This window comes from Leptopilina boulardi, unplaced genomic scaffold (assembly GCF_019393585.1).
Source record: "Leptopilina boulardi isolate dan_hultmark-lab unplaced genomic scaffold, ZJU_Lbou_2.1 LbouV2_59, whole genome shotgun sequence".
NCBI classification, from domain to species: Eukaryota; Metazoa; Arthropoda; class Insecta; order Hymenoptera; family Figitidae; genus Leptopilina; species Leptopilina boulardi.
The window spans coordinates 1-24,849 of NW_026138004.1; the positions used below are offsets into that span (position 1 = coordinate 1).

General features: G+C 30.3%; 1 protein-coding gene across 2 annotated transcripts in view; it reads right to left on the reverse strand.

Annotated features, from left to right (window-relative positions):
• Nucleotides 1–4,536: 4,536 nt before the first annotated feature.
• The window catches only part of LOC127290290 (protein groucho-like), a 51,340-nt gene continuing 31,027 nt past the window's right edge, over nucleotides 4,537–24,849 (reverse strand). For both annotated transcript variants that reach the window (XM_051318776.1, XM_051318777.1), the window contains 6 exons: nucleotides 22,600–22,861; nucleotides 21,023–21,048; nucleotides 11,353–11,493; nucleotides 10,336–10,889; nucleotides 7,699–8,578; nucleotides 4,537–5,813 (listed from right to left, as the gene is read on the reverse strand). In XM_051318776.1, coding sequence (XP_051174733.1) covers nucleotides 5,706–5,813; nucleotides 7,699–8,578; nucleotides 10,336–10,889; nucleotides 11,353–11,493; nucleotides 21,023–21,048; nucleotides 22,600–22,861 — 1,971 coding nt within the window. In that variant the 3' untranslated portion in view covers nucleotides 4,537–5,705. The remainder of the gene's footprint in view (nucleotides 5,814–7,698; nucleotides 8,579–10,335; nucleotides 10,890–11,352; nucleotides 11,494–21,022; nucleotides 21,049–22,599; nucleotides 22,862–24,849) is intronic.

A 24,849-nucleotide genomic window follows, 5' to 3' on the forward strand; every position in this document is an offset into this window, starting at 1 on the left:
GATAGAAAATGTGTGAATTTTGAAGATGCAAAAAGACGAAGAAAATGTTTTTAAATGTTTAGTATTTTTTCAAAAATTTTCCCAAGGCAGACCTTCAAGTTTTCAGTTGCTTTCTAGCATTTGCCAGGAACGAAGGGGAACCTACAGTCGGTAGTTAGTGAGTTAAAGTGAAGAATATATTGAGAATTTATTTATTAATTATTATTTTAATGTAATATTTAAAGTTTGTTATTAAACGAGATAATTTGAAGTGTAAGATAATTCTTTAACTAAATCTGAAGAGGATGGAGGCCCTAACATAACCTCAAAATTGAAAAATGTTTTTTAACGCAAACAAAAAGTAAAAATTAATCCAAACAATTTTAGAAGATTAATATATATACATTTTTCGAAATAAATAGAAAAAAATCAAAATATATTATTCTATCTTGATAAATATATATAATATAAATACCTATATCTACGAAATTTCGAATTCATATATACAAGGCGAATTAAAAAAACGACAACTAATAAATTTTGTAAACGCAAAACACGTGGTCCATTGACCATGCGGTTTAAGAAATTATTCATCGTATTATTTTCACTATATGTAAATTATGAGATATTTGAATATTTATTAAAGAAAAATAAAAAGACTTACCAATTTTCTGCATCCACGTGTATCCGCGTCCTCCTCCAAAGAGCTCTCGTCTCCACCGATGATTAATTTTCTCATTTTTTTTGATTTCACTTTCTCTCACATTTTCGAAATCACTCTCAAAAATAAAACGATCGAAACTTAAAAAAAATTATTTAATTTTAAAATTATGTTTAAACAAAATAATAATAAACCGATGTTGGATTTTAAGAAAATTCGAACACTCCCGAAAACTATAAGATACTAAATATTAATATGAAAAAAAACGATCGTGATTTTTAAAAAAATACAAACACTCCCGTAAGCTATAATTATAAAAGAAAATTTTTTTTAAATAAAAAATTATTTATAAACGCGGCACTTTATCAAAATAAAAACGTGAATACTTCTTATGTTGAATTAAGACGCGCGACAATTATTTATTATTGAGTGTGAACAGGTCAATTCCCAAATTGCAACTGATGCTTCAAGGTATATTTATATCTATGGTTAGGTTTAATATGATTGATCCCAATAAAATCATAACAGTTTCAATGCCACTGTCCTTTGTTTATACTTGAAGGTTATTTACAGATAATCATAGAAATAGAAAATTTATATATTCTTTTCTTTTTATTATGTATCTCAGTAGGGAATACATACTCGACAGAAGATTTTAAAAATATACAAAAAATTATTTGCTTCTTATTAAAATCTTTTTTTTTTTTTTATTCAAAACCACATAATCATTCTAGGACTTCTCATTTTTTATAGATTATACAAAAAAATGATTTATATTCATATATAGATTTAATATTAAAAAATTTCGTTTTTTTATTGAAACACGTATTACAATGTTTACGAAAATATTGCCAGCTGATTGCATTGATCGTCAAAAATAAAGTAATTTTATTTTTTTCTGTATAATCAATAATAATTTTGAAAATTTCAAATAATTATACAAAATTAATAAATAGGTAATAATATAAATAAAATAATTTATGTTTTCTTATTATATGTAACGCTCCACGAGAAAAGAGAGTAAAGAAATTTTAGGTTATGTTTAGTGATAGTTTTACCTCGATAAAAAGTTTCAAATTATATGCAATATTTAAAAAGTGAAATTATTAATATTAATTATTTTATTTACAAATGGTTAAAAAAAATTTATAAAAATTTACAAATAATACTTACGAAATTGTTATTACATCCAAGATAAATATATCCGCCAAGAACGCACATCCTCATTGTTCGAAATGACGTCATATCGCATGCAGCAACCTGATTGGTGATTGAAAGGTGAAAAATTGTCTTTAACGAAAACTAAAATAATTATAAATAAGTACACTCGTGGCCATAGATATGCTCACACATTTTTTGTCCTTTTTTAACTCACGTGTTGTCATGGCAACATATGCGTTAGAAAAGAACAAAAATGTGTAGGCATATCTGTTTACAAGTGTATATCGTTTTTGGTTGTCCATTTTCAGATTAATATTGGTATTACTGAATTTCCTAAAGTTACTATACATTATTGGGATCTGACATTCGTACACATGCCATCTGGTGTTGAAAAATGTAACTAGTTTTGGATAACTGTTTGTGTCACTTGCAATTGTAGTTCCGCTGTCATTGTTAATTATTTTATCATTATGAATGAAGCTACATTTTTACCGCGTGAGAAATCTTCCTGCAGAATTAAGTGTTCTGTGAGAGGCTGTGGCAGTACTGTAGCGAAAAATTTAAGCGTAATTTTCCATAAACCGAAACCAAAACAACGAGTAGTGGATGTGAAATATACGTTCGATAATTTTGAAAAAGTCGATCAATTAAAGGCCTGGAAAAATGCTTTAAAAAAAAACAGTATAAAGCCTTCTATGAGAGTATGTTCTCTGCCTTTCAAAAGAAGTGATTACATTTTGCCATGTAAGTTTAAGATTTTAAAATTTGGAGGTTATATAATCTTTCATATTACCCGTGCATGTGAACATTTTGAAAGTTAATTTATCACTGTAAAAACGGATAAATAAATTTTTTTTTCACTTCTTGTTAACAGACTTTTACAATGAAAAATGAAATACATACATTTATAAATTTTCATATAATTACATGAAATATAAAGGAAAATACAATACTTTTCTTGCACATGTATCGCTGGATTTGAGAAAATAATTTGTATAAAAATAAGATTTCTTTTATATTTTTATTCATGTTTGTAAATAGGAATGTAAATAGTAATTTTGTATTAAAAAAATTCACTTATACATTTATTAAATTAAGCAATATTTTTTAAACGATTTTAAAAACGATTTTTAAACATGCATCCCATGTTATTCCCATGTAAATTCACTAAAAGTGTTACCCAATTTACGCCATATTGCTTTAGGCCCCGCCCCCATGTCAGATCCCAATAATAGGGACATTTATAAAATTCTGATAAAAGTTGACAACACTGTGTTCACTTGCTTTTGACCAAAGTTCAGATGGATTAATTAAAAACCACATGCAACTGTCAATGGTGCAAAACAAAACATTTTTCAAGAATTTCTAATAAACACTTGTAACTAAATAATTATTATTTAAAATCAAAAGCAATATTTTGATAATTTTTTATTTTGTATGTATGAATGAAGGATAAATATATCTATGTAAAAACGTTCATTTCAAGAAAATAACCTCAAATATTAAAAAAAAGCCCATAGCCAAAAGTGGTACGGCAAAAATATGATTATATTTATTTTCATTCTATAACATTTTTTGTTTTTTATAGTTGTCAAAAAATAGTAGAAAAAAGATTATTAAAAAAAATCAAGTCCAAAGCCTGCTGCAGTCAATAATCTAACTTGTTGGAGATACAACGATATTTATAAATATTTAAGGTTTTAAGTAAAATTCAGGTGGAAAGGGAAAACCAGGTACTTGAGGTACCTGAGTGCAATTCCGAGTTGAAGGATTTTGTCAGTCGTGCTATTATAGTATTGCGGATAGCATTAAACTTTGTACGGCTCACTTAAAGAATTCAATAAAGAATCTACATTAAAGTCAATTCTATGTTTGTCAACTTAACATTATAATTGTTCAATAAAGTCTTAATTTATCTGTTTCAATTTCTTATCTTTCATCTTATACGTGTTTTACTTCCAAATAACCTATCTAGTTTCAACATAACTCTAAAAAACCAATTAAATAAAGTTAAAGTTTAATATTTCTATAAAATAACGTTTAATTTATAAATTTTATTTATTATTATAGCTTCGACAAAAGTGGTATACTTCTATCCCAATAAATATTAATTTCAATCATCGAAAGATGTATATAAATTTTTTTTAGAAAAAATAATGTTAAATCAAAATTTTACGTTAAATAATATTATTGTTTCAATATTTACTTATTCCACAATTATATGGGCAATCAGCTTTTATAATAATAAAGAAACTGTTTATCTATAAATTTAAATTAATAATTTTTAACTACTTAACGGATTTTAAATACATAGTTAAAAATTATTAATTTAAATTATTTAATTAATATAAACAATAAGTTTTGTGTTAATATAATTCCAACAATCGATCAGTTACACAAACTATGTTGGTGATTAATTTGTTTTTGCAAGGAGACCCTAACGGATTACTTAATTCTCTGGCATATCAAATTTCTTCATACCTACCTTTTTAATTCCACTCCGATTACTATATAGGGTCGTCCTATTAACCCTTCGTATCCCACGTCACGGTCGCTTGCCTTAGTGAATATAAAATTGAAAGGGTAAAGGATTCTCCACACTTTTTTTTTCATTCATTTTTTTTTTCTTTATTGTTTGGATTCGCGTTGCCTTAAATCTAAACGATGAGTGGCGCGAATGACGATACAACGTTATTTCAAAGTTCTGCATTTTTCTATTCTTATTCATTCACTCACTTTCATATTCTCACTCTCTCTCTTTTTTTTTCTCTTTCATTCTGATTCTTTCATTTCTTTTTTTTAAACACATATTCTCGTTTATCTCTCACATTCACAATATACCTACAGTCTTTTTTTTCTACTCAACTCTCCCTCTTCCTGTATGTACGATAAGACATAGAAAAATATGAATATAAGTTTCTAACGACTTTTAACTATATACACAATGTACACAATATAAAATACATTAACTTATAAATGTGCTTCTAATATTCTTATGTATACAATATACATACAATACAATACATATTAATTATTATTTGAAATTAGTAAAATTACACGTAGAAACGAGTTGACAACACAAAATGTGGCAACAATTTAAAAAAAAAAACCAATAATTAATAATCATTATTAAATATAGAAAAATTAAATTATTTTCCTTAGAAAATTTAATTTTTTTAATTATTAAACATATCGCAATATCTTCTTTTTTTAAAATATCGTTTAGAACAGATATATGTAAAAATAACATAATCACATATGAAAAAACATCTCTCGCCAAATGTGAACAGGACGAAATGATTATTTCGTCAACAAACGTTAAATATTATGCAGTACTGAACACATTATTATTATTTTTTTTTTTTCAATATTCCACAATCTCACGAATCCTTTCTTGTGTCGGAACAACAACAACAAGGCAATATCAATAATTATACCGATAAAAAATATTCTTCATTTAAAATGAATCCTCTCATTTTGAAGCAAATGATTTTTACTTTAAATCTTTAAAAGATTATTTTTTCGGTATAATTCGTAAAAACTAAAAAAAAATAAAAAAAATACAGAAGTCTCGTGAAAATTATTCACTAGTGAAAAAAGAAATATATAAAATAAATGCTATAAACTTTCTCAAGTTTTATGAAAAATTAACTAAAAATGCATATATGTTTAAAAATGGGACAGTCTTCTTTAAAATTTATTTGCACTGCAACATATATATATATATATATAAATATAGAGAGAGCAAATATTTTCGCAAGTGAATAATAAGCCAGAGGCTTGCTGTATTAAATAACATTATTAACTTTATCTGTTTATAATATATATCTATATATATATATTTACATTAAAAAATTTTTTAGCTCTCAAATACACAAATAAAATAAAATAAAAAATATTTCTATTAATACATGACTTCATACACTGTCGCTTTCTTATCTCCAGATCCGGTAACAATGTACTTATCGTCTGCTGAAATATCACAGCTCAACACTGACGACGATTCCTTTGACTGAAAAAAATTTTATAATTTATAGCCAACAATATTTCTTTGATAATATCCGATAATTCAATTTGTAAAAAAATACCAATTAAAAAAAATATTTATATACCACATTTTTGTTTATAAATTAATAATTTTTTTTTGCCAATATAAAATAAAATTTAAAAAATAATTCTAAAAATTGGGTGCAAATTCTATCACCACAATAAGAAATTACAAAAGTTTAAATTATTGGCATCAAGTTACAGTAACAAACATAACCTCAAAATATGAATGTTCTTTTTAATCTTAAATTTTGAATTGGGATCCGTTAATGCATATTTAAATCGTAAAACATAAATAAAAATAATTTTAAGCCAATGAAATAAAATCATTCTCACTTTTCAAGATTGAAACTATAGAATTTCGATTTTTAATGTAAAGTTTTAGTCCGATTTCTAACAGTATAGTTCAGCAAGCGCTTGGATTTAAGTCAGAGTGGGAGCAATGAGTGTAAGAGAGAAGTTTCCCTGACATCTCTCTCACACTCATTGCCCCCACTCTAACTTTAAAGCCCAGTACAGGCCCACAGTGGTTTAGAATTACAATTTAGGGTTCATAATTCACTGCAGACTACAGTTTTTGATGCATTTTGACATTTTTTTTTTTTTTTCAAAAATTTCAGCGTTGAATTCCTCAGACCGTCATTGGACCCAATTATTAAATTTCACCAACAGACAATAAATATTATCACTGTAGTCTCATTTTTCATTTTATACAGTTTAAATAAATAATTTTGCAGAATGAAATTCAAAAATCGGACCCAATGACGGTCTGGAGAATTTAACGCTGAAATTTTAACAAAAAAACGTCAAAAATTGTAGCCTATAGTAAATTATGAACCCTAAATTTTAATTCTGAACCATTGTGCAGCCTATTCACAAATACCGTCCATAGAAATCAAAATTCAGATTTTATTTTGTATCCATGTATTGAAGTTATAACCATAATTGTGGATTTTAGAAATAGAAATCATATTTAAAAATTATCTATAAAAGGAAACCAGGTACTTGAACTACCTGAGTACCATTTTGGGTTTACAATTTTTCGTCAGTCTTACAAAAACAGTCCTACAGTAAAATTGTAAAGTTGTTCAGTTCATCTATAAAATACAAACTAAACATTGTCAAAATTTTGGATGTCTTAATAAATTAATAAACATTTATATTTAAAAATGCTAAAGAGCATGTTTTACAAATCTATAAATTTTTGTTTTAATATTTAGTTTCTGAAGGTTTACTTTTTTTTTATTTCAAACTTCACTGAACAAACTATCAATAAAAATTCCATTGTTTGTAGAGAAACAACAATAATTTAGATATTTTCAGTTTTATCTTGAATATAGGTTTATTGCTACTTTGCACGCAACTGTCCTTAATAACAGTTTAAAATTAATTGGCAAAATATTTTGTTTTTATAAGAAAAAACTCGGGTCTTTATAACTTCATATATATATATTATGGATTTACAACCCCGTTTATACTTCTAAATAAATAATTCATTACTTCAATTAGCCGTTAAGGAAGATAGTTCTATACGGTTGAAAAAACTTCACACACGAAGATTCGAGTCAGAAACGTTTTAAAAACAAATTATACAATTAAAAGTATTTTTATCGTATTATCGTATAAGCTAAAGTGGGGTATTATTATACGAAACTAATTGATTTTGTTCATAAAAACAAACATAAAAAGACGGGTGTGTTATTACGTTCTTCAGTTAAGAAAACCGTTAAATTTTTTGATAAATATTGTTTAAACAGCTTTGGAAATAATAAGAAATAGAATAAACGTAAAATTAAATAGTAAAAAAAAAAAAAAGAAAATAATCTGCAATTGTTTTTTAATTCACTCACCTGGAATATGGAGGCTCCATATGGAGTGCGCCAAGCATTGAGTAGGTTGTCTTTTCCGGTGGAGACAAACCATTTGCCACATGAGGCAAAGCGTAAGGACAACACGCATGAGTCGTGCAGGTGTAGTTGATATTTGTCAGGTTTTGTAGCATGAAGAACCTCGACGTTTGAATTTTCCATACCAACAGCTAACCATTCACCAGTTGGACAATAACCAAGTGAAAATATTTGCGATGTAAAGTCATGTTGCTGCAACTGTCTACCCTCCCTCAAGTCCCATGATCTAACGGTATTATCTAAACCGCCAGTCCATAATTTAGAACCATCAGGGGAAATATCGATACACGATGCACCATCCGTATGTCCTTGAAATTGTCTGACGAGAGTCTGATTCTGAAGATCCCAAACGGCAATATTACCATCGCTACAACAACTGAAGCAGACCTTTGAGTCTGGTGAGATTGCCAAAGCGTAACATGCCGGTGCTGATGATGTTAATTCGGCCTTGATTCTTGGTGTGGGACTCGCCAAATCCCATATGCTCAGCTGACTTGCCTCACCACCAACGATCAGAGTTCTACCATCGGGTAGAAGTTTCACCGATCTAATGTAGTTATCTCGTTGTAAACAATCCAACTGTGAAACAGGCTTAGGACTGCCAGAGCCACTTTGACCAATGTCCCAAACTTTGACGCAACCCTTGCCCCCAGTGTAGACGTATTTAGTTGGGTTTGAGATCGTTACTGCACAGACGACTTCACCATGAGTGAGGGTGTTGATTTGACGAGCGTGTCTGGGGATTCCGGCTGCGCTTAATGCATCCTGAGGGAAGGGGACTGGTACCATCGTCCCTTCACTCGGCACATGGAAACTGTAAGCTCTGAAATCAATGCAGAATATTTACATCAATTTCACTTATATAGATTTAGAGAGAGAGAGAGAGTGAGAGTTTTAAAAGCAAAATCCCCTCGGCTAAAATTTAATAATACCGTGAAATTTGTCGAAACCCGGCTATCATCACTTTGTTCCCAATACCTGCAAAGTGCCATATTCCCCATTTTGTCATTACCCTTTTCAAACGATTGTATAGAGAAAGATAATTTTAAGCTATATAGCTTGATTGTAAAAATTTTTAAAGAACCTGTCATAAATTCTAATCCTACTGTGATTCAGTGAGAGTATTTAAATACCTTTTTCGGATTATTTTCATGTACAGTTTAATTCAACTTTCTACTTAAGTTAGTAGAAACTATTGTGGAAATTAGTGGAATTAAGTAAATGCTTATTAATTTAGAAATATGATAAAGTGAAAAAATTCCGGATGCTAAATGAAAAAGGAAGGATGACTAAGTCCCATATAGGATTACTCGTTAATGATAATCATATATTATCAGCGCCAAAAGTGCACAGGAAGCCTGAAAATCTCTTAAAATCATCGGAAGCAAGTATTGTTTATCTTTACAGAACTTTATACAGAATGCGTTTAAGTGAAAACGGTGATATGGAAGATCATGTTAACAAAGTACAGGAAACAGTAAATATAGATTAAATGCTCTCTGGATGAAGAGATTAGAAACCAATTTTCAGCATCTATAAACTTTACCCGATTTGTACGATACTTTGGCGATATAAGCCTAAAAGGAAGACAAGAAGGGTTTTCATTGTCTTTTGCAAAAATTAAATACTATATAGAAAGCGTTAAAATAAAATGGTATTAAACAAAGTAAATCAAATCCAGGAATCAGTACTTGCACAAATTACAGCAGAAAAGGATTTTGTTTCTTTCGGTAAAAAAGGAAATTGTAAGGGGAGGCACCATTCCTAATTTTGAGCCATTTAAATTATTAAACAAGGTTTTTTTAGCTTCATTTGTGTTTTAAAAAGGAAGTGGTGCCTCCTCTAAAAGGATATTGCAGAAAGCACAAAGCTTGGAAACGAAAACAAGTTACATATAGCTAATGCAGTATCACGTACATTTGGAAGAACATCTCTTTACGACAAAAGATAATTTGTGCAGCAAGCCACATGTTCAGAAGTAAAGAACATTTAAATCCCATAACTTAGAAAAGAAAGGTACAATTTCCGGATAAGACAAAATTTACCGATTTGATCAGGGACATTTAGACTCATAAACGAAGGCAAGATAATTGCAATAAAGATGACGGAAGTTTGGTACGTGCGCGCTAAAACTAAGTTCGAGCTCACCATCGATCGCAAAAGTAATAGAAAAAATGGTGTGTGCAATTCAAAAATAAATTTGTAAACCCAACAGACAGAAAAGAACCCAAGCTAAGGAAATAAATAAAGGTCTTCACGATACTGAAAAAAATTCCTAGGCGATTTGGTCACGAGAGGAACCCACTAAAAATCAGAGTCACATTAACTAGGATTTCTAGTTATCTCAACAAATTCCTTGTCATAATAACTAGAAATCCTAGTTAATGTGACTCTGATTTTAAGTTCCTCTCGTGACCAAGAGCCTAGCTAAATCGCCTAGGCATATTTTACAGTGTAATTGCTTGAGTTACAAGCAGATCTTTTTGATAAAAAAAAATCGTTTAAGTAAAGAAAAAATAGTATATCTTTCTAAAGTATAACGAGAATAAAATAACTATATTTTCAATTATAAAAACTTACGGTTTTCCACCAGGCACAGGTCCCAAAGGTACAGGTGGCACTCTCATTGCTCCATGTGGATCATAAAGTGATTGTGGTAATGATGGTCCTCTAGGTGGTCCATAGCCATTGTAACCAAGCATATCCATATGTGGATGTTGACCACTCGGTGGAAGATGATGAGGCGGTGGTCCAGGTGGATAGTGTGGATATACACCAGGAATTGCACCTGGAGGCGGTGGTCCCTGATGATTTTTACTTGAAACTGTTGATGCTTTCAAACTACCACTGCTCGCTGACGTTGGAGTCATTGGTTTTGAAATTGGTGTCGTTGGCTTCTCACCTCGTTCCTCCATTTTTTTTGCCGATGGCGTACTTGCATTACTACTGGTTCCGCTTCTTGGTGAATGTGGCGGTGCATCTTTCTTCGATTGAATACTCGAGCCCAGAGGCGGAACACCCACCTTGTCAATGCCATTCTCACGAGGTGATGATGTACCATTTACCGCTGGACTCGTTGGTCCTTCACTCGCATCATCAACCACTAAATCTTGATCGCTCTTTTCTCCATCACTCTATACATATATATAATAAAAATTATATTTTAATTAATTCGATTTCTATTATTTTTAATAAGATTAAAAAAAAAAATTGAGGCCGTGAGAATAAATTGAAAGACTTTGGTGTGCGCGCCACTACTATGCTTATATTCTGTAATTCTATATCGGTTGCGTTGAATACTGCAATTTCGCTGTTTGCAAAGGATTATTATCGTAATTGCAGCCGGAATACGTCGCCCGTATAGTCAACAATTCAGTCACCGCACGACAGATTAGAGATCTTGGTATGAAAATATAATCAAGTAATAATCTCAAGACGTCACTTATTTGAAAAAGAGTGTGGCAAAAAATAATTTTCCCCAACCGACAAAGTATATTGTATATATATCTAATCAGTTTATATATCACGCTTCAATGTTCAAAGCAAAAATTGTTAATATAGCAATTTTCAATAAGAGAGAAAAAAAAATAAACTTACGTGACCAGCGTCCTTCTCTTCTTTTTTCATCTTCTTTATTGCATGCATAGAATGATCATGATGATTTTGTGTATGATGAGAATGATGTTCTTGCGGTGTCCGTGACCTACTGTATTTATCACCCGGTGATATAGAACTTCTCTGAAACATAAATAAAAATAAGATTTAAAATTTTGCTCATGATATCATTTTTTATTTCTAAAAATAAATCTAAACTTTTTTTTTCAAAAAAGAAGTATATCGATAATCGCAACAATTACTTATACTGTTACGTGAAAAAAATTTGTAAAAAAAAAAAATTAAAGAAGCACGCAAAGTGAAATGTAAAAGAAATGAAAAAAAAAGACAGACATTGAGACAGACAGAAAGTTCAATCACCGGTGGCAGGAACGTGATGTCGAAGGGAGTGTTTGGCAAAAAAAAAGGGGGGGGGATTCTTTAGAAAAGAACGAAAAAGAGTAGGCTTCTCACGGTCGAGAGACGAATAAACAGAACGTTTCAGGTCGTCGTTATAATACCTAGACACACTGCGATTCACGCGCGTCCTCTCTCTCTCTCTCTCTCTCTGCTAGCGTGCAACTTTGGCTGGTAATAAGGCATAATGGAATTCGGGATACTGAACGTGGGCGTGAATAATAAGAAAAAGAACAAGTGCTCTGGAGAGTAGTCTGAAAAGAAAATAAGCTGCTGAGATGGGAAGCAGGGAGTGAGAACAGAGAGAGAGAGAGAGAGAGAGAGAGAGAGAGAAAAAGGGAGAAAAAAAAGATCATCCGCGAGAAAGAGGTAAGAAAAGAAAGCGAAGGATCGGGTTAGAAGAGATGATAATGATTATAAAGCAGGAAAGCAGAGATTGCTGTGGGTAGCAATTTTACATTCAGGAGAGATTTTAAACACGCCTAATATTACAATCAACGAAATTTATGTGAGAATATTTCTTTTTTGGTATTTCTATAACCGCGTATTTGTAATATTGTTTTTATTAAAAAAAATAAATAAAAATTGAACATGTGTTCATGAGTCATTATTTTGCAATTCTTCTATTATGTTAATTTAATTCTTTTTACATATTTTGAGAGATTGTACGATCATTTGTATTGAATACACATTTATATTATTTATATTTACTTTACAATTTGAAAAATAATTTAAAGTTCCTTGACTTTACTTTTTACATAAAGAGTCGCTTGTAATTTTTTTTTTTTAGTTTTATACTGAAAGAACTACAATTTTTGTTTGGCTATAACCAGAATTAGTACACTGTAAAAAAAAGGAATTGAATTTCAACTCCCTAAGGGCGATGCTATAAAAGTCCCACACTTTTGGAGTTGAAGCGAAGGGAGTTAATGATTTAGGAGTTAATTTTATGCCTAGGGAGTTCGTTTTAAGGAGTTAATTTAATTATTAACTCCCTTTTTGAGTTGATTTTTAACTGGAGAAATTTAACTCCCGGTGCTGTTAACTCCTTAATTTTTTTACCGTGTACTATATTTTAAAAGTAAACTCTCTAAATCTGAATAAGTGAAATTTCACTTAAAATGTGTCAAAAGTCTTCCACGTAGAAAAATAAGTGTATATGCACTTAAAAATAAGTGAAACTTCACTTATTTTTGAGTGAAAACCACTTATTTAAAAGTGCATATACACTTATTTTTCTACGTGGAAGACTTTTGACACATTTTAAGTGAAATTTCACTTATTCAGATTTAGAGAGAAACCGGAACTGTCCGCAGTTTCTGCATATTTCTGTCAATTTTTACTCCAGAAATAGTAAAATTTACTCCTAAAATGGTAAAAATTATTCCGGGAATAGTAAATTTTACTTTTTTCTGGAAGAAAAAATTGACAGAAATGCGCACAAACTGCGGACAATTCCGGTTTTACTTTTAAAGTAGTACACGGTAAAAAAATTAGGGAGTTAACAGCACCGGGAGTTAAATTTCTCTAGTTAAAAATCAACTCAAGAAGGGAGTTAATAATTAAATTAACTCCTTAAAACTAATTCCCTTATTTTTTTACCGTGTACTACTTTAAAAGTAAAACCGGAATTGTCCGCAGTTTCTGTCAATTTTTACTCCAGAAATAGTGAAATTTACTGTTCCCGGAATAATTTTTACTATTTCCGGAGTAAATTATACTATTTTCGAAGTAAATTTTACTATTTCTGAATTAAAATTTGACAGAAATGCGCAAAAACTGCGGACAGTTCCGGTTTTAATTTTGAAGTACAACACGGTAAAAAAAATAGGGAATTAACAACACCGGGAGTTAGGAGTTAAATTTTTCGAGTTAAAAATCAACTCAAAGAGGGAGTTAATAATTATAAATTAACTCCTTAAAACTAACTTCTTTGGCATAAAATTAACTCGTAAACACTTCGCTTCAACTCCAAAAGGATGAGACTTTTATAGCATCCCATAGGGAGTTAAAATTCAACTCCTTTTTTTACAGTGTAAAAGTTTCTTTATTCGTTTTTCCATTTTTCTCCAGGTTTTTACTTTGTACAGCAGAATGGATATATTAGTTGCTTTTATTTTGATCTCTATCATCAAATATAAATTTCATCCAAACAAGAACGCAATTTGTTAGAAAATAGAAAAAAAAATTTCTGCACAATTATCTGTCATAGTTGTCAAGAAATAAAAATTTTTGAAAAAAGTCCTTTTTCGAGTTATTTCCTATATATACATAAGTGTGGCATCATATTATTATACTCAAAGATTAAAGATATCCTTAAAGAATAACACAGTATGTACACTAAAAGTAATAATCCTGAAAATAAACATTCTTCTTCGATCATAGAAATGATAATCTTTTGTTAAAATGAATTTTCACGCGCGGAATATTATAAAGATATTTCTGAAAGATATGCAAGAATTCGAAGAAATTTCTATATACATATATAAAAATTTTAAATGCCAGCTACCGAATAATTACTGCTTTCAAAAACTAAAGATTGAAACAAGATTTCGGTGAATATTGTTTTGAACATTATATTCTTATTTAAAAATATAAAATAAAAAAAAAAATATAAAACAATGTTTTCATTTAATAAAGTTTTTTTTTTTTTTTGAAACCTTGAAAAGACCCAAGACAATTTAATAATAAAAGAGAAAAGAGCGACGCGGTTTGGAATTTCGTGAGAGGAGAACGTGCGGTCATTTGGAGAGAGAAAGAGAGAAAAAAAAAGAGAGAACCTGGCGCTTGTCATTGAGGGGACTAATGTAAGTCCATTCCATTGAAACACGGAGTAATTACGGTACGAGGCAGGCAGTAAAGAGGGACCCTAACGTGGCGATATTATCCATCCCCGAGAGTGAGAGAAAGAGATAAAAGAGAAAAAAACAGAGAGAGAGACCCCAGCAGCTAGTCACATTCTCGTTCAAATTCTCATTCTCGGTAATATTACCATGGTAATACAGCCGTCTCAGATCACCGCATCGGTCGTGAGGGAATGAGAGGAGAAATGAGAAAATAAAGAGAGGAGTATATAGACAAGGGAGGAAAAGAGCCTGAGGATGTGGACGAGGAAAGGTATGAGTAAGAGAGCAAAATAGAATGGCGAGAGAATGAGAGGGCGTCGATGGGCGTTTCGCGGTCCCGCGATGATTACAGGCTCGGCGAACCTATAATACGGCATCGTCTTCTGCCCTCTTCTCCACTTTTTTTTTTTTCTTTTTTATTTTATTCTCAATTTTTCTTGTTTTAATTCTTTCTTTTTTTCCACCTCATCCTTCTATTTTTCAAGCCCGCCCCCCCTCTCCCCCCGCTCTCTCGGGGGGGTTTTTTTTTTCTGCGCTTCTTGAAGCCTTTATCGTTGTCCCTATCGTTATTTCTTATGAGGGACTATTTCATCTCATCTTATCGTGCGTCTCGTCTCATCTTGCTTAGGGCCTTAGTAGAGAGCTTTATATAGGCAGGGCACTTAAATTTTCTTTTCTTTATTCTTAAACCACCACCACCCCCTCCCCTTCCACTCTTTACCAATGTCTACTTTATGATGTGGCTCTTGTATATAGTAAGTTCGATATAAATCGACTTCCCCCTTTTGTCCTTTTTTAGAGATATATGAACATGACGTTAACATCGCAGTAAACGAGCTTTTTTTCTCGCTTCCGATAACGATGTAGTTGACCTTTGAAACCATAATCTTTTACAAAATTCTTTACTTTAAAAAAAAAGAAACAGGTTTTGGATTTTTTTTATACACTACTTCTTCTTAAATTCGTTTCGTTTAATAGACAATTTTTTTATTATTTTTTTTTTCATATGCTTAAATGTGATATTAATGAAGATATATTATATGTGACGCTCCACGAGAAAAGGGACATTGGAGGTAAAAAAATTTTAGGTTATGTTTAGTTATGATTTTATATTGATTAAATATTTATCTATATATAGGTAAATAAAAATCAGTTTTTATTAAATATTTTTGATGTTATCATTGACTTACAACTACATATTTTATTAAGTGTTGATCCTGTATTTTTAATTCAAAAATCATAAACATAACCTAAAATTTTTTTGCCTCTAAGGTCCCTTTTCTTGTGAAGCGTCACATATATATGCAAATTTAAGTTAATTGCGAAATATAATTTATAAGAATAAGACCTAATGATAAACTAAATTTTAGGTTATGTCTAGAAATAGTTTTACCTTAATTAAACGTTTATTTTTAATTATATAAAATCAAAATCAGTTTTTATTGAATATTTTGGAAATAATAAAGACTTAAATATCAGTATAGTGATTTGTATTAAGAGGAGATCCTCTTTATATATTTTCACTCCAAAAATCATAAACATAACCTAACATTTTTACCGTAAGGTCCCGTTCACCACATATATTATTATACACGGAGAAAAATAAAAAACAAAGAATAAAGTATAACTTTTACTATATAGTTTCAATGTAAACCCTAAATTGTAAAAAATTTCTACACATTTCTACACTGAAAGAAATTTCATAGGAAAAAATAACAAAATGCGTATTACATTTTAATATATTCTTTTAGAATTTAGGGAAAAGTGTACTTTTTATTAAAATTCAATATACTTTATATTAAAGTTCCAACTTAAAATCTTTTTTCAAATATTAATAATTATTGTAGAAAGAACGTAAAAAGATTACCAATATTTGAAAATATTATATTAAATTCTCATAGAGTTGTTGCATTATATGGAATGTAGCGTTCTAATATTTGTAAAACTTTATACGAAAAATTCAGAATGTCGGAAGAAAAGGGAAAAAAAGTGGAAACTCGGACGTTTCCGTTAATTCTCGGGAGGAAGAGGAGTGAGACTAGGAACAACACATTCACACTTACGATACAGGTTAACACACATACTAATGAACACGCACGTTCATTTCGCTTATACATAGACATTACACGATCGCAACGAAACCTACACTTACAATTCTACACGCATAACGATAAATTTCGCTGGGGGTCGGCATATATCGTTTTCTTATATACTAACTACTGAATATTTTTACCACTTGCGAGAAAGAAGTTTACTTATAATAACTTAATAATAAAAAATAGTTTACTAGTGCCAATGGTGTAATTTTATAGAGGTTACGCTGGGTTCATTTTTATTATTAATTGTTTATATAGATTTTTCTTTTTTTTCAGATTAAAAATTATGATTGTTATAAAAATTTTTATTGCAAATAAAAATTAAATAATTGTAAAGATGACATCAAAAAATAAAAATTAATAAAAATAATAATAAATTTAATAATTATAAATGTTTTCTGTGGCACTATAAACATTTGAAACACGTGTGTTGACAGTTGATAGCCCTACCGAAAGAGTGGTATTGGAATGGTACTGAATTGGACTTGGCTTGAGTTCCACTTCAATACCACTACCTGATAACCCATAAGAAGACATTTTTAAAGTACTTTAACAATAGTTTTAAAGGTATATAAGATTAACAAACCGTCTCTCACGATATACGTGTAAACAGCAAAAAAAAACATAATAGTTTGTAGAAAATTTCTGTTAAGTTTGGAAATTATATTGCAATCCCTCCTTGAACAATAGACCCCTAGGTCTTTTGTTAAAGGATTAAAATTTTAACCCGAGTTTTATTGCTTAAAAAATTTATAATTTTAATAACTTAACTTTAAAAAATATATATTGAGATTCGTTAATATTTCCAGATTATGAATATCTAAAATTTATCAAAAAATAATTACATTTAAAAAAGTTATAATATATCTCGTATACCTTAAGTTTGACAAAAAAATGGACATCATTTTTGAATTTAGCTGCCAAAGGACATATCATATGCATAATAATGTATGAAAATAATATAAATCCAGGAAAAACAAATATAATATTGAAATAAATATAAAGTATTAGTTTAAACATATTGAAAAAGCTAGTCGCTTTTCACTTTTATGAGGGTATTAACGGTAACTCGATCCTTTTTGCAGGTAAATTTACCAGTTCCATTTCAGTACCAAAATGCACCAAATTAGTACTGAGTTGGTACTGAGCCCTCAGTTCCAATTTTCCAGTACCAATCCAGTACTACCCTTCCAGCAGGGAGGTACGTTCTGCTGGTTAACAACACTTTCGAAAATCGGATCAAGTCGTAGAAGTTCGAGTAGGACACGAAGCCGCAAACAGACAGAACTTCGGTTAAATTCGTAGTCTCTCGGGAAAATCCGTGACTTTTAATATAAAGTTTTACAAAATGTGAAATAAGTATACGGATATATGTTATTTTTCTTACTATTTTGTGAAATTATTTATTATAATATTTCGTATTCTGTGAATTCATAAAGAAAATACTAATTTTTAAAATAAATATACTAATTCTTATTTCTTAAAATAATAAAAACTCTTAAATTCATTATATATTTTCATAAAAACTGTAATAGTAATCAGTATAGGTGCACTTTTTCCCTAAATTGTAACATTTATATTAAACTCTAATATGAGTTTAATACTTAGTAGTATGAATTTTCTTTCAGTGTAGTAAATTTTTCTCAGAAAATAGTAAATAAAATACTATTTCCGAAATAAACTTCACTATATTTCAGATTTTTTCTATTTCCGTAGCAAAATTTACCAGAGATACATAGAAGTTCCGAACAATTAAGGTTTTACTTTATAAGTATAGTAAAAGTTACTCTATATTCTTTTCATGTAAATTTTTAAATTTAAAACGTTAATCATTAAATATTTGGTAATTTATCCCTTTACAATTTTTTTCTTTGTTCTAAACAATGACCAATACACAATTTTGTTTAAAAAACAAAGTTTTTAAATTAAAATTTTTTTACATATATCCTATATATATATATGTGTATATACGAATGTTTTGTGTTTATAAAACTTGTTTATAATGCTTATCAATCGAGTATTGAATTAAAGCCGCTAACAAGCACTAATTACCTTTTATTTCATTATTATATTGAATTGATATCAGAAAAACGATGGAAAAAAATTATTATGCAAACCTGCCATGTTTATTTTCAAACATGCTAATTAGTACATACGAAATTTTTTTTTTCCTTCATTTGCAGGTGTGTTTTCAGTATTTGCAATCTCCACATATATCATTAACATTCATATATATATATATATATATATATATCGTTCCGGTTCGATTTAATAAATGTGTATAGTAATAATTTTTATACAGAGTAGCTATGCGCGCGTATTCTCTTTTATTTTAATTACCAGTTTTCCGCGATTCGCGTTTACAATTTTACCTTTTACGATGAGTAATAGCGGAGAAGTATATATACTTTTGATTTTCACTTGAAAAAGTTTTGTCCCAATATTTCAATATTCGTTCGATCCCCTTAAACCATTATTGCACTCATAAATGTTATAAACATATATATATATATATATAGTATATACAATTAGACTCGTATTTGAATGATTAAGAGGTAAAACGGCAAATTAAAAGTATACTACACAACACGCATACACTAAAAATCGGGCACCAAAAATAAATATACCTATATATATATAGGATATCGAATCTAAATGCGAATATATTTCTCTTTCATCGAAATTCATTTTATTTGCTCGTTTCGAAATGAATCGAAATTTTTATTATGGCATAAAATTATATTCTCCCTCATTTAAATACGAGTGTATTTGCTTTATTGAAAATAAATGTGTTTTTCACTCAAAAAAAATTATTCACTGATTATACACTTAATGTTTAAATATTGATAACGTTTATTTGAAATTACTTTTAAATTTGAAAGATTTTACTGCCTTTTTTTAAAAAAAGTTGATTTCAAAATTAATCCTGCTTTTAAAATTTTTTTAAAAATACGGAACTAACGATTTGTGTTTTATTCAAATTTTCAGTTATATATTCTTTCAAACCCGCATATATTTTTTTTTTATACAGAATGATCAAAATGTAATTGACTCCGAAAAAAATTTTTTTTTTTTTCTAAATCGACTTTTTTGGTTTTAAGGAAAGTAGAGGGCCCCCTCACAACAAAAGGATATTCAGGATATCCTTGGGACGTCCTGGGGATATCGATTTGTTTTCGGCGGTTTGGATATCCCTGGGATATCTTAGAGATGTCCATGGATATCCAGAGGATATCTTAGGGATATCCGAATCGCCAAAAGCAAATGGATATCCCCAGGACGTCCCAGGGATATCCTGAATATCCTTGTGTTGTGAGGGCCTAATATAACCTCAAAACTGAAAAATTTAAGGTTATGTTAGGGCTTCAATTAAGGTTATTTTTAGCCCATTAACATATAACATCAAACTAAAAAGTAGTTTTTAACAGAACTAAAAATATATTTAAAAAATTGATTTCACACTAATTCGAAAGTACTTTTTGCAAAAAAAATTATTTTAAGCTTAAATTTACCACTAAATAATAATTAATAAATATTTTGTGTATTTTCTTAAAATTTAGTGAACAATTCCAATTTTTATAACAATTTAACAACTTTTTAATTTGAGCTAAGCATTCATAAAACCAAAAAATAGTCGATGTAGAAAAATCTTTATTTTTAGGGGTCTGGTATATTAAAAACACTCTGTATATGGCTCATTTCATTTAAATTGTCATATTCAGCTTCCAGAAAAGTTGAGTTAAAAAATTTTGATTTTAAGGTTGAAACTAATTTTTTTTAAACAGTTTAATATGTTAAATTAACTAAATAAATAGTGGTCACAAAATTAAAGTTATATATTTCTTATGGCAGACGTTTTTTTTTTTTTTTTGCAGAAATCGTCATATCTTATAAAAATTTTTTCTGTCAATTTTTGATAAAATAATAATACTAAATATAATTTGATTTGACTGCTGATAAATATACTGAAGTGTTTGGGGTCGCTGAATCCGAATTTGAAGTCAGATTTAAAATATTCAAAATGGCCGATCCAAAATGGCGACCATGAAAATTTAGAAGTTGATTCGATTCGCTTGAAACTCGTTACTTAGGGATTTTTTGGGTTGCTAATTACAAATTAAATGTTTCCTCTAGTAAAATATAATGTTCAACCTTAAAATTTTTTCATTAAACACCAATATATATAAGCGAATTCACTCCAAAAGCGCAGTAAATAAATTTGTTGCAAAAAATCACAATGCGCATGCGAATATTATAAATAAAAATCAAAATGAAAAATAAAAATAAATTAACACTGTTCTGAAATATACTCACATGTCTCTCCTCGTTGGAACTGAGTCCTGTAACAGAAAGCGTGAACGAGAAGAGAATTAGTTTCGGTGAATTTAATGGGCGTGACTGCAAATGTAATTTTCGTTATTATTCGCTTGCACCCGGAATTATAAAGGGAAATGACGACAAAAAAAAAAAAAAAAAATGAAAAAGAAAGTAGAAAAAAAAAAAATTGGTGCGCACTCGAGTCAGCGCGTGGTTATATAGCGTCGAGAACCCACCACCGATAGAATGTTAATAACGTTGCCAAGCGGGCATACGCGTTCTCGTATAAATGATCTTCATGCATATTTATGTGCTTTTCCCTCAAAACCGCCGGTGTCCGCTAACACGGTGGTGCAAACACGCTCTCTCTGAAAGCGGATACCGCTTTGAAAATTTTCAACGAAGCGTTCTCGTTCTGCAGAGCTCGACCCCGCGCGCTTTTCGTCAAGAGACAGCACATTTTTTTGCACCCTCTCCTACTGTGCTATATAGCAATTCGTTCTCGGAATGCAAACGGGATCAAACGATGGAGAGAGAAAGAGAGAGTAGTCGCTCGCACTTACTTTCATCGTTCCTGGTAACCGAGCCCCGATTAATTATCAAGTCCCTCCACAGCCTCTGAACCCCTGAACTTTTTATTTTTATTCTTTTTTTTTTTTTTTGTTTATACGCTTGCAGTTTTTTTTTTTTTTTTTTTGCTATTCGTCCGTTGCACAAAGTGTGCAAAGCACGATGGTAAAGCTGCACGAACTTTCTATTACGCGACGCAGAGCTATATATATGTGTACAGTACTCGGATTTTTCAATGGAAAAAGGTGAGCATTAAAAGTGGAGGAAAAAAAAAATATAAGCCCTGGAAAATCGAACCAAGAGTGCACCACACACACATATAGTTCCAATAGATTTCGATCCACTTATTACTTCCGATTTCATTTGCATATATAGTTTTGCAATCCAATTTTCTTTCGAGTATACCTAACGCACAAACATTTTGACTATAAACATTTGTGACCAATAAAATAAACCAACTGGTGGGAAAATTTTTGAAAATCACTGATACTGTACTGAGAAAAAAATATGCTATTGAATCAATAGCATTTCTGCCAAAGGTATAAAAATTATTGATTCAAAAGCAAATGCTATAAAATTTGTAAAATATTTTATAAATTCTATAGCATTTGCTTTTGAATCAATAATTTTTATACCTTTGCTAGAAATGCTATCAATTAAATAGCATATATTTTTCTCAGTGTACCAATTAAACTGTAAGTTTTCACCGCACAGTTTTCTTAAAAGTACCAATTTAATACCAAATCGGATAAAATTGATTCCAATATTTGGATCAAATTATGTTTTAATCCAAATATTGGGATTCGTTGCAATTTGATATATTCAAATTAACAGTGCCAAACTTGTAAATGTTGATTTAATAAGAGGAATGAATTTAATCTTTTAGAATATTTATCTAATAGAATTTTATTAAGAAATTAGTGGTGGTGGTGCTAAATTATATCCCGCAAAACGAAAGCAAAGAGAGAGGGGGTTTATAATAAAATAATACATACAATACGTACCTCCGTTACTTTTGAGATCATCAGGTTGTCGGTGAAAATCAGATTTGCCCAACATTGACAAGGGATGGCTACCAGGTGTTCCCGGTGTTCCTGGATTTAAACCAAGACCCAAAAGTTGAGCCGAAGCGGATGTTGGCATCGTGATACCAGGAGGAATGCCTGGAAGTGACGGAAGTCCTGGATGAGGACCCATTGAGGCACCAGGCGGTAATTGTTGGGCGTGCATCTGCTGTATCATTCGCGGTAAGTCGAGTCTTGGTGGCTAAAAAATAAAAAAAAATAACAAATTACAATTCATAATCATTCGGAAACTTCAAAAGAATTAAATCTTTTCAAAAATAAAACCTCTTTGTCTAATCAAAATTAATATAGAAATTTGCTAGAATAAAAGTTCCAGTTAATTTTTATACAGATTTTGGGGTAAAATTTTTTTTCGCAACAATTTTATATTTGTCCATTTAAGAATAAACTGAACTTATATATAAATACGTATGTCAATGTCGTGTATAAGAAATTATACTGCTCGAGTCTGCAACGCCGTAATAATATATTGTACGCTTGAGGGTATATATATAAGCAAAGGAACGTGTTACTCGATACTTTCCAGAAGTTAATACTTGAGGGAATTACAGACTACTCTCCCATCGTGCAACTACATGTGTATTTCGCGATACCTCTCTCTCTCTCTCTCACTCTCTATATGCCTTGGGAGCAGAGCCCAACCCTTAACGATCGCCACCCCTCTGTGTCAGGAAAATAACTATCGTATATACGCAATCGCTGTACAAGTCTGCGTTTATATATATATGTGTGTGTGTGAGAGAGGGATTATTTCATATAATCCTGAATAGCCACCCTCGTTCTCCTCGGAAGCCAATCCCCGAGGCCTAAATGCCTAAGTGAAATCCATGATAAGCACGATTCGAGCGCATAACGAGTTTATCGTTAAGCGAAAAGGGTCCTTCCATACTTTGTGGGGTGGAATATATTGCGCAAAATACTCAACTCGAATGCACACCTCCATTACAAAAATGAGAGAGAGAGAGAGAGCAGGTCTTTATTTGCTTGGGAAACACCATCTGTTTCTTGGTTGCTTTTCAAAATCACTTTTTTTCAGATGTTTTTCATTTTTCCTATTTAGAAATTTGTACAATTTTTTTTAATTAGATATAATTAAGTATACTGAAGAAAATAGCATTGTTTCAATAAAATCATTTAGGTACTTGTCTGTATTTGGATCCACTAATTTTTCTGAGAAGTATCAATATCTGAATAATAAAGTTAGAATTTTCGAGACACACATGAATATAGGCACTAAAGTCAATTTTTTTGGAATTATGTTTTAATAGAATTTTATCCTATACGCACGTGGAGAAATTTCTAGGAATATTTACCGTGTTGCTACCTGAAAGTGAGTGCAAAGTTAATACTGGCAATTTTTACTGTGCCTCTACAATCTGTAATGCAAAATTGTAGAGGCAGCACAGTAAAAATTGCCAGAATTCACTTTGCACTTACTTTCAGGTGGTAAATATTCTTAGAAATTTTTCTCCGTATATAGAATATCATTTTTGTAGAATAGTAATTTAATTTATAATTTTAGAATCTTATTTTCTTAATTCAAGACAAGTACTAAGTTGGCTACAATAAGCCAATCAATTTCATTAAAATTTTGGGTTTTTTAAAAATGAATAAATATTGAAAACTTGTTCCTTAATTATAATTTAAATACTTCTGGAAGTTTATAAATCGATTGAATCAACAGAAAATCCATTACAAGCTCTATCAATAACATCTGCATAATATTTTTTTCTCCACCATTTGTAAAGAACAAAAAAGAAACCATCGTGTATTGAGACAAAAAATAATCGAGATTCTTGATATGAGAGGAGATGGAGGACGTACTATATATATATATATATTGGAAGGACATGCAATGCGGGAGGCAAATTAACGCAACGAAACGTAATAGTATCTAACGAGGCTTAACGCGCCGTGAATAATACGATGCAGGATAGTTACCTCATATTCTGTTCTAGGTGAGGGGTCGAAAGCTTTTGAGGGGTTTGTGACAAGAGAATGTACCATATGGAATGGCAGGGTAAACTCAGGGCATATACCAGGGACTGAATGTTCCATATGTGTTCTCTGCAGTATTATTAAACGAAATATTGATTCAACTCCACTTTACTAAGTAATACATATTCATGGTACCCAGAAACTTTGATGTATCTGTCACCCTTCCCCCCC